Here is an 11,155-nt window from a genome sequence, read left to right as displayed (position 1 = left end):
TATTGGCTTTACGACCCTTAAGGCGATACCAAAGTGGCATTTAAGAGGTCCCAATCCTTCGTGAAAGTATTCCCCGAACTGGGTGTACCAGTTTCTTTCAAATTTCACCTCACGGAGAAGGAGACCCTAAAGTAGGTCCTGAAACTCCCGGGATTTCATTTCTTAAGGTGAAGTAAAAGTTACTTCCAGGTTTTCGTCCAACTTGCGAAAACCGTCTTATCGTCCTCAGGGACGAAATCCCTCGATTTGCGTGATTCCTCGCCCTTGGGCGACATGTTCCTCTGCTCCGGTAAAACCACCTACGCAAGTCCGCACTTTTATCGAATCACGCACGGCGACCAGTTCGCGCTATCGCGTATTGTTATTTCATCGCGACCTAAATGCGTCGCGGCTTTCCGACCCGGGGAAGCCTGCCAACGATACGTGAACAACGGGACCGAGGTCTCCTAGAGTAATGGACGTGGTGGTAGGTGTCGCGGAGAGACAAGAAACGAGAAACGGGAAGGAAGAAACCCTGGTGGGACTGCGACCTCATCTCTAGGTGATGTGCACCTAAGTGCTGCATCGACACCCTTTGTCATCGGTGAATGACGATCGCACTTGATTATAGCTCATAAGGTGCATATTGTGCATATAGTTCTCATCGTTTACATCGTTCATAGGGTTCATACAAGTCATATAATTCATATAATGCATGTATTTCATATAATTCATATAATTCATATAGTTCATATCGCTCATGTCGCTTATATTGCGAACATCGATCTAAACCGTCGAACAAAAGTACCCGTGCTTGCGTCGGCATTTCCGGAATTCTGGCCCAGGAGCCGCCATTGCGTGGCCGGTAATGACACGTAATAATAAACGCGGCGGTGCGTCGCGTGCGACGACGAATCCTGGGGCTAGGCTCCCCGACGAGCGGCTGTTTAATTGGCGTTGAAACCAACGGTGTGACGGCAACACCGTGGTCTGGCGTCGCCGAATGCCCAAGTCCCGGCCCGACCCGAGAGGGCGTTCGCCATCGTTTGTGGTCGGTGGTAATTACCGGCGGCACGCAACCCGATGCACCTATAGCCGCCCCATGGCCGTGTTTCCTTCATTCGCCGGCTTTCCGAGGTTTCATTGGACGGGGACGCCAGCCATTGGGGCGGCGGTCCCGGCGTCCTCGAGGGGCTTCGTCCGCTGCGACCTCGCCCGCTGCGATTTCGTCGGTCGCGAATTCCTCGGTTGTGATTTCTTTCCCTGCGATTTCCTTCCCTGCGATTTCCTTTCCTGCGATTCCTTTCCCTGCGATTTCCTTCCCTGCGATTTCTTTCCCTGCGATTTCCTTCCCTGCGATTTCTTTCCCTGCGATTTCCTTCGCTGCGATATCTTTCCCTGCGATTTCCTTCGCTGCAGTTTCTTTTACTGCGATTTCCTTCGCTGCGATTTCTTTCCCTGCGATTTCTTTCGCTGCAACCCGCTGCGAGTCTTACAATTTTTCTCCTAAGATGGCAGGATTAATATTAAAAAATCACCTTGGTATCGAGCATGTTACAGAGTAATGAACGTGGGAAGGATCGTTTTCGTAAACAGGGTTCCAGAGATCCATGGGTAACGTTCCTACGGTCGCAGCTACGGGTATCGTTGACCGCGCTTCCGGTATTCCTCGTAGGCGCGTCCATCCGTGCTGCGACCCTTCCGGTGACACCGGGCCGGCCTTTTTGCCAACTGGAACGTGAACGTTCTCCGACAGGATATGCATCGCGGAACAGAGACATCGATGACAAACGCGACGGATTTCGCGCCCGGCAAGTTCCTTTCCCGCGGAACGTTGCACTCCGAGATCTCGGATTCCGCGCCCAGAAGAAATCCGTCGATTCGAGGCACTATGAGTGACGAACGGTTTTTAAACATTTGTTATCATCCGTGCTTAATCGAGCTGATGATTCGAGGGAAGTATCGATGAAGTTTGGGTGCATTGGATCGATGAAGGAACCTCGATGCAGTTCCTTCGGTAAAGAATCGACTTATCGTTTTTAACCTCTTGTTATCATCCGTTTTTAAGAGAGCTCATGAGTTTAGGGAAGTATCCCGATGCAGTTCCTTCGGTAGAGAATCGATTTCTTGCTTTTAATCACTTGTTATCATGTATGGTTAATCGAGCTCATGAGTTTAGGGAAGTATCCCGATGCAGTTCCTTCGGTAGAGAATCGACTTATCGCGAACTGTCCCTTGTTCGGTCGTGGCTGGTTCCCACCCCGCGGGCGGATTTTTCCTCTCGGTCGCGGAATCCGCTCGCCACTCGTTAGCGTTCCGGCTGCGGCCCGATTAAGCGCAATTCTTGGCGCAATCCTTGGCGCAATCCTTGGCGCAACCCGCGCCAGCTCCTACACGGATCTCGCGGGGAATTATTTATCCCCTGTCCTCTCGGCGTTAGCACTTATGCGCGAGTACACGCTAGCGAGCGAAGCAACGCGTATAATGCCCGAGAGATTTATCGCGTTGCTCGGCAGCCCTCTGGCCGTCGATCGAGAGAGAAGTATAGGCGAGCTCCGTGAAATCCGCCCCGTTCGCCGAGCCCGATTTGGCCGGTTTCCTCAGGAATTCGAGCAACGCCCGCGATCCTTGGATAAATTAACGTCGCCGTCCTTAGGGACTCTTGCGGACTCCCGGGAGCAAGAGCTCGGATCGGGAGGAAGGGTCCCGTGAGAATATCCCCCGGGTATCGGTCGCGTCTTGGCCATCGTTAAGGTGGGATGAAATCACCGCCTAAGAGGTCTCATTTAAGAAACTTTTCTCCGAATCGTTTGGTACTTCATGTATATGGCGCTACGTAGGTCCTGGAACTCATGAAATTTCATCATTTTAACTTTTTCAACAATTTTAAATATTTTTAAAAGTTTCATGAACAATTGAGTCCTGAGACGGTACTTTTAGGTCGCCTTAATGAATCCAGATCTTTGAAGAATTTTAAATATTTTCTACAGAAAATGAAACTTCACGGGTGTAAAGATCTTCCTCAGGGCCTTTGTTTTCTCGCGGTGAATTTTTATAGGAATTTTCATCTCCAGTTTGTGGAATAGTTTCATGAAAGATTGAGTCCTGAGACGGCAGTTTTAGGTCGCCGTAATGAATCTAGATCGGTTCGGGAAGAATCTGGACATTGATCGTGTATATAGAGGATCATTTGTTATATGTCCCTTGGAGAGAGCGCTTTTGGGGTGCATTGTTATACGCGCCTCGAAGAGGACGCTTTTGGGGTGCACCGTCGGGTCGACTTTTAAAAGAGTCGAAAATTCGCAAAGGAGCCACTCGGTGGCGGATTCCCCGGGATTTATCCGTCGAGATCTTAGCACGGTTCTCGGCTAGCCTATTAATTACCCTTGCTCGAAGGGGCCGGGGTGGTTTTCCGGAGTCCGGTGGGGTTGGACGGGGTAAAAGGCACTTAGAGTAAGAGTGTATAAAGCAGGCGCACCCTCTGCCGCAGTCGAACGAACAACAGACGGGTGGCCAGGGTCGGGAGTGGGGAATATTTAAAAAGTAATATCAATTACATTTGCATATTCACCACCACCTCTGCGCCCCTAGTTTCGTATACGTAGAGGGGATGGTTCACCCAGGGCCGTGCACGGCGACGCCCGACGTCGGCCCGTTCGCCTAAATGGCTGTTCGATTAATCTAGACCTTAAATAAATCCCGACCTTCTCCGAAATAACCTCGAATTTCCGGAAGTCGACGTCGATCTTTATTCCTTCAAGAAGAGACCCGAAAAAAAAAAATGCCGATCGATGGGTGAAAACCATAGTCTCGCCGTGACAATTGAAATGGCAATTAAAAAATTCTTTAAATCAAGAAAATATTTCTCTAAATCCGTGAGACGTTTTTTTTTTTTCTCCCACAGCGTAGCTATTTGGCCCATCCTCGGAGGTTTTCTCCGTTGACTTATTTATATATCTCCACTTCCAGGGATTTATGCAATGGATGCGTGACGCAATATTCGGAGAGACGCTAGGTAATACGGTAACGCTTCTTATCCCCCCTAAAAAGGGGTCCTCCGGTTCTCAGACTCGAAACTCTTAACGCACCTCCCAGAAGAGGATCTCGGCATTGTCGCACCCGCGATTGTTACTCCTCGGACGCGTTAACATAACAATACGAGCGAATGCGACCGCGGCTTTCGGCAGCTTTTACTCCTCGCCAGGGCGACGCCACCAAGAGGCGCGTCTGCATCGACTCCCGGAATTTTCACCAAATTTTACGCCCTCCCCATCGACTTTCTACCCCGGTTTCCAAGCTGAGTTTGGGATTCTAGAGTGCCTCCATACACGACGCGTTACGTTCATTGAAATTTCGAGATCCTGCAGGAAAGGGAGGGTAGTTCTTGTAGGGACCGAAAGAAAATACTTTTCCAGTCGAATTCTAGCCCTTTTGAGCATGCCTAACCCACGTAAGACCTCTTCTGGCCCTGTTTTACATTTTCATGTCCTGCTTTCAACATTTCACGTGCTCCTTTATTCGAATTACGTCCTACACTGTTAAAAAGAAATATCATAATTTTATAACATTTCTCCTCGATGTTTCAGTCAGACGCGGTTAACTAATTTTATAACGTATTTTCAAATAAAATCTGACATATTCTTTGAAAATAAACATACGTAAACGATCCTAAAATTAAAAACTCACCTAAAGGATGTTCAAACGATGCGTACTAAATGACTGTCGAATATAAAATTTATAATTTTCCTTCGCAATTTCATAAAATTACAACGGGGTGTTATAAAATTATGAATTTAGTTAGAATTTTATAACAAATGCATACTAATTCACTGTTAAGACTTCAAATTTATGATTTTACTGCAAACTTATGTACTAAAAGTGAATGCATTTTTTTTTAAAGTGCGCTTCAGGTCTGAAAGTAGAAGGAATGGAAATTTCCGCCCGTTTTAAGGTCTAAAGTAGGACCTCGAACTTATATGGTAGAACAATTAGTAGCCCTAGTGGAATAAAAATGTCGTCTCGGATTTAAAACGCTACGCGTCGATGATAAGAAATTCGCTCGACGAAAGCGACGTCTTATCACGGGTGCGGCAATCAGACCACGTCTTGGGGGGAAGAAACGGCGAGAAAAGAAGAGAGAACGATTTCACGGACCGAACGATGTACCGTAACGAGGGTACATCCTTGTGGTATCGTTATCGGTTATCGTTCCTTCGACGATAAGCTCGGCCACCGTAAACGGAGGGCGTAGAGAGGAACGACGCGGGAAGGCACCGGAGGATCGAAACGAGAAGTCAGGGCAGTCAGCGTGGCTAATTGCTCGAATCATTAAGAAAAAACATGGAATCTAATCTACCCTTCCCCCTGCCCGATTCTGGCACGCCGCCGACTGCAGTGGGAAGTTACTGATAAGAATCGCGCCTCGCGGTAATGAAAATAATCACGGCGCGGCGTAATAACGACTCGAGTTGGGCTACCAGAAACCATCCAGAGAGCCTTTTCGATGGTTAATCCCTCTAAACCTGGTTTTAGTTCCATAAGCGTATCCTTATCGATATTTAGCGACTGATAAGAATCGCGTCCCGCGGTAATGAAAATAATCACGGCGCGGCGTGATAACGACTCGAGTTGGGCCACCAGAAACCATCCAGAGAGCCTTTTCGATGGTTAATCCCTCTAAACCTGGTTTTAGTTCCATAAGCGTATCCTTATCGATATTTAACGACTGATAAGGATCGCGCATCGCGGTAATGAAAATAATCACGGCGCGGCGTAATAAGGCGTAATAACGACTCGAGTTGGGCCACCAGAAACCATCCAGAGAGCCTTTTCGATGGTTAATCCCTCTAAACCTGGTTTTAGTTCCATGACCTTATCCTTATCACTGGCAAACGTGTCATCCGTATCGTCGCACTTCTTTTCCGACCCAATGCCCAGCGCAACCTTCGGTTGTTTCGGTTGGTACTTGGATATTCAATAGTTACTAATCGAGCATGACCGTTGTATTTACGTGGAAGGATTTTTTTCAAGTCATAGATTTGCAGTTAAAACGGCGGTCTGAATTATCGCGGACCCCAGGATAACGTGTCGTGTCCATGTCTCGTCGATTATCACGAACCGCGGGGATTGTAATTATTGCAAGGAAGGATTTCTCATGTCTGTTCTAAGATAAGCTACGGAAGTACGGTTCGTACGCGGATTGTGCACGCCTCGAGGGACTTGCGGAAATTAGTGCCACGGGTGTAATTGAAATTTGAGGACGATTCTCCTTTTACATTCCCGACTTGTCGAGGTAATGGTGAACGGAGCTAAAGACTTCTTCGAACCTGAGAAGCATTTATTAGAACGGTACCAATGGACTATCCCGATAGTCCAAAGGATAATTCTCTGAAACAAACTCGAGTAAATTGGACCCAAGGTTTCCTCGTAATTATGGGAATTTAAGTAATTAGGAGCTGGAATCGAAGAAATATTTTTCTTTCGGCTCGATGAATTCTTTCCCATGGCACGATATTGACTGGTACCGTTTAAAGAGCAATTGGCTGAGGCTTTTTCGAGAGAGTAAGACGAGTACCGAGGTTTTCAAGCGGTACGTCTCGCGCAATGAAACCACGAGGTCGGAGTAACGACATCGCGGTAGAACGAAACGAGTTATTTATTAAGTCGTTGTTACAGCCGCAACTAACGACGCAGCCGGTCCAAATGATGTCGGTTTGCCTGCAGGTTCAGGTGGCCCGACTCGGCCGTGTACACAGGGGTGCATACATTATTTTTGTCGCCCCTTCTCATAGAGCACCCACACCGTGAAGACAGGTGTTGCACCGCCGAGTCTCTTGGTCTCCCCTCCGCACCTTCCCTCAAAATTTATCGTTCATGGAAATTTATTTACCGCGCCACTCCGCCATGTGTTGACGGCCGACTGTGGTCGAAACCGAAAAACGCCGACTTTTACCATCCCCGAGTTCCGAATAAGAAACGCCCGAAAAGCAACCATCAACCCATCTCCATTACACCTCCAAAGGCCACCTATTTCTCTAAAGTGGGAATAAAAAAATGATTAATCGCAAAAACTTCAATCGGGACACCAGCACATACATTGCCAACGCTCGAAGGAGTTTTCCGTCGCCATGAACAAGGTCTTGAATGGTCCAAAAGTAGTGGGAAGACGAGATGCATCTTCCCGCAACTAGAGGCGTCGGTGACCGTCGAAGGCGACTCATCGGCCCGATATGGCGGCCATTTTGAGTATTCCGGTCATAAAGTCGATGCAAGTTGTGCTGGGCGACGGAAGGCGACAATCGACGACGGTCGTACCTCTTCGGTCGAAGAAACGCGCCCACGACGGTCATTTGTATTCCGAAGTTCTCCAGCGAGGCCTTCGACGTGTCTTGGAGGCCGCGCGTTGGGTCGCCGCCATTTTGTTTTGCCCACGGGGCGCCACCTAGGCCTTCGCTCTGGAACTTGTCCCTGCTTCCACGCGACGGTTCGTTTCGTCCACTTATCTCGTCCGTATCCAGCTCGACATCCGGCGGAACACGGTTCGCTCCCATTCGAAGCCATTGTTGACATTCGTCAACCCCTAAGAGCATCACTGGTCGCGTCTCATCCTCTGGGACAACTTCTCCTGGAAACCACCACGTCCCGACCCCCCCGGTCGCGGCACAAGGTTCTCGCTTCGCACTCACGTCCTCTTCAAGGGAGGTGGATGCCAGGTCGACGTCGACCCAGCACGACCAGAAGGCGTCGCCCGCGTGATGCCGTTGTACCGTTCACATGCCAGTCTCACTTTGCTCATCCTAATTGGCTTTGTTTTCGGATAGCCACGTGGCAAGTGCGGCTGGGGTCCTTTCCGAGCGAGGTCGAGGTGGGTCCCGGGTTCCTGGAGGCCCAGGAGGTCCAGGACGCGGCACGGGTACGCGGGTCGGCACCGGGACGCTTTTAGGATAGGACCCCGATCCGTGGTGGAGGGTCGCGAGGTTCGGCCGAAGGCAGGGAAGGTCTGCCGGGGAAGTAAGGTAAGGCGGTCGACCGGGGGTTCCTGGCCGACAGGGAGAGGAATACGAACTAAGGGGTTCTATATCCATCCGACGGAGCAGAGCTGAGTCGAGCGTAGCGTAGGAGAGCAGAGCAAGGAACACTGCCGCCACCCCGGGTAGGGGTAGCCGACGTCCGTCCCGAGTCTTTCCTCATCTGCAAGTCGTATAACCGAGCTAATTATCAAGTTAATATGGCCATTCTGTATGGAGCACCGAGCGCGAGTGGGTGGAAGCGAGATGGCCCCAGGCCTCTATCCTGGAGGTGGGAGCGAGAGGAGCGGAGTACATTGATATTATAAGTTGCTTCAATCGCTGTATTCATTTGTAAACTAACCAGGCTAAATGTATTCACCACCGCGAGGCGGCGCGCCGATAGGCGGAGCCACGCTCCCGGGGCGCCCTTCCTTCCTTCCTTCCTTCCTACGTTCCGCGTTCCTACGTTCCGCGACTTCCTTCTCCCTCGGACGCCGGGACCACCGGGACGCCAGGGTCCTCGTTCCTTGAAACAGATCCCTCTTTTTCGAGTACGAACCGTCGACGACGGTTGCACCACGTCGGCTCTCAGGACTCAGAATTTTCATCGAAATTTCAGTCTGCAAGGCTTAAGGGGGGGTGAAAGCGGCATCCGAAAGCTCAATTGTTCATAAAGCTTTTCTACGAACTGGGTGTCTCAAATCGTTTCATACTTTAAGACGTGAATATTGAATCCTCAAGGTAGGGCCTGGAACTCGCGAAATTTCATTTTTTATATACTATTTTTTAAATACCTATAAAGAAATTTGAAAAAAATAGAAATTCCGTCGGTGTCAGGACCTTCCTTATAGTCTCCCTATTTACGTTGTAAAGTTTCAAACTATTCGGTAAACCGAATTGAGAGAAAAGTTTTATGAACAAAACCTCTTCGACGCCACTTTCACATCACACTAAGGTGATTTGAAAACGGGATGTATACATACCAAGAAGTCTTTTCTCCAAACTGGGCACGTCAAATTATCTCAAACTTTTACACGTGATTATGGAGGCCCTAAGAGAGAACGTGCTGCCGTGAAATTTCATTTTTCAAAAATTCTTTTTTCATCTTTAGCCTAGGCTAGAACCAAAATCGCACTTTTTGTGAAAAATGAAATTTCACGAGCGCGTTCTTCTTTAGGGCCTCCATAATCACGTGTTAAAGTTTCATATGATTGTATGCATCCAGTTTGGAGAAAAGTTTAATAAACGAGACTTTCACCATCACCTTAAGGCGGAGCGAAAGTGGAGTCAAAGAGTCGTTCGTAACACTTTTCTCCGACCGTAGCGCAGCGAATTGTTTCGAATTTTATGACGTGAATATGGAGGCTATGAGGAAGGTCCTGACACCCATGAAATTTCGATTTTTAAACATTTTCGAGATGGATTCACCATCTATGGTAAATACCAGTATCCAGTTCAGAGGGAAGCTTCGATTGACAGATGCCGCTTTTACGTCCCCTTAACCCCTTTCGCTACAATGACGAGTTAGAGTCATTCAGCTAGAATGGTTCGAAAATTGAATCCAAGCGCAAGGGGTTAACGCCTGGATTAATGATGTTGATGATTTATGTCTAAAATTAGGGGGACGGTTCTTCAGCGACGTTCGGAAACGACGCGCAATCTTCTACGAGGACATCTTTCGGGTCCCGGTGACGAAAGCGTTCTCGCGATTCGAGTCGTCGTTGCGTCTGGTGTATTCGGCTCTTTTTTCCCGGGGTGCATTATCATTCCAACTTTGCCTTCTTCCTCTTCTCCTCGGTGCAGCAGGGCGTCCCTCTTTCGCCATCCACCGTCTTGGCGAGGTTTCCTCCTCGGATGCAGCAGGCACCCCGCGCGGACGACTTCTTATCCGAGAGTGGAGGACCGCGGAAATATGAATGCATAAATGCATAAGTGCAAACCCCCCTCGGTGCGGGGTGGGTTTCTGGCGTACCCCTTTGTCGCCGTTCCTGCATTTCTTTCCCCTTGCTCCGAGGAATGCCTCGCCGTCTGCGGATTTCTTTCGACAAACTTTCGCAAGCCCGAAATCCCTTTCATATTCGGTAATAATTCCCCGGTTAAATTTCTCTCGTCAGGGTCGGCATTTATTTCCCCCCTTCTAAGTCTCGGTTCGCCCAATCCGCTTCATGATCAATGACGATCGGGACGACACTCTTCGATCTGACATTGGATACACTTTTGGTGGGACCCAAAAGGGGTAGTAGGGTTGATCAAGTTGTAGAAAATCGAAAGGACCCGTGGTTGAGTCTCTCGTTCCTCGTTCCGTTCTCCACGTCTGCAGATCGGTTCCTGGACTTTTCAGGAGTCCGGTTGGCTCGATCCCTTCTGGTACCGGAATGGATTCCTTTCTCTTCCCGATCGTAGGAGGTCTCCGGAGTCCTCTTCTTCCTTTTCTTCCTTTGCGAGGCAGACTCTGTACCGCCGAGCCGTGGAGGCGCGGAGACACGGATCTTCGCCGGGGCAAAAAGCTGCAGCAAGCCTGGGACAGCAATGCCGCGGGATTAAAAGGATGAATTAGCATAATGCAAGTGGGTGCAAGGGAGCCACGTGGCGAGAGAGGGAGCCGGACTCTTTCGGAATCTGGCGAGCCATTACGAGACATCTCCTGCTCCACAAAATGGAGGAAATTCCAAGGACTCGTCGCCAACGAAGCCTAATCCACCCTAAGACCCCCTCTATTTTACGAATTCCCGGCGAACCCACCCTGAGATACTCGATGCACGTTATCCACTCTGAGAGGAAAAGCTCAATGAACGGGGAAAATGATGTCGTTCGTTCGGAAAATAATTATTCTACTTTCCTCTCTACTGCCAATCTGAAAAGTCGACGGTCGACTCCTCGAATGATTTCGTCGACCGTTTTAATAACCGGAAGAACCTCGTTACCGCGTCACGAGGTCGTCCAATAAGCCGTCGTTCGGTCCAGGTTGGGATATCATGGCATATTCACTTTGCCCAGCTTCTCTTCCAAGGGTGTTTCCCCCGCGAGGGAAGCTCGAGGTCGTAGGTCGAAGGTGGGGCGCGAAGGTAGGTAAGAGATAGCGAATCGCACCTTCGCTCATGCATGATTCAGTCGCGGTATCTCATTTCATCTCGAGGCCACCTCTTCTGGGCTAAACTATATCTCCT

At 49.2% G+C, this 11,155-nt stretch overlaps 1 protein-coding gene across 2 annotated transcripts; it reads right to left on the bottom strand.

Annotated features, from left to right (window-relative positions):
* Positions 1 to 2,723: 2,723 nt before the first annotated feature.
* Positions 2,724 to 8,096, bottom strand: LOC105696992. 2 transcript variants are annotated; one of them, XM_012419909.1, is made up of 2 exons: positions 7,075 to 8,096; positions 2,724 to 2,822 (listed from the first exon to the last, which is right to left on the bottom strand). In XM_012419909.1, exons 1-2 carry the CDS (start codon positions 7,566 to 7,568, stop codon positions 2,798 to 2,800), a joined length of 519 nt encoding a protein of 172 aa, XP_012275332.1. In that variant the 5' UTR covers positions 7,569 to 8,096; the 3' UTR covers positions 2,724 to 2,797. The 2 variants fall into 2 exon arrangements, with proteins under 2 accessions (XP_012275332.1, XP_012275331.1); XM_012419908.2 differs by lacking the exon at positions 2,724 to 2,822 and adding an exon at positions 6,432 to 7,013.
* Positions 8,097 to 11,155: the final 3,059 nt, after the last annotated feature.

The sequence above is a fragment of the Orussus abietinus genome, unplaced genomic scaffold, assembly GCF_000612105.2.
Source record: "Orussus abietinus isolate OABI.00-Male unplaced genomic scaffold, Oabi_2.0 scaffold75, whole genome shotgun sequence".
NCBI lineage: Eukaryota > Metazoa > Arthropoda > Insecta > Hymenoptera > Orussidae > Orussus > Orussus abietinus.
The sequence above is the reverse complement of the archived record's forward strand: the minus strand, read 5'-3'. Positions and strand labels throughout refer to the sequence as shown.

What these genes read in the sequence shown, in the direction of transcription:
- LOC105696992 (XM_012419908.2), bottom strand. Translation starts at nt 7,568, where the DNA reads ATGCTCTTAGGGGTTGACGAATGTCAACAATGGCTTCGAATGGGAGCG. An exon ending in CTCCTTCGAGCGTTGGCAAT is followed by an intron (nt 7,014 to 7,074) that starts GTATGTGCTGGT and finishes TTCCCACTTTAG; the next exon opens with AGAAATAGGTGGCCTTTGGA.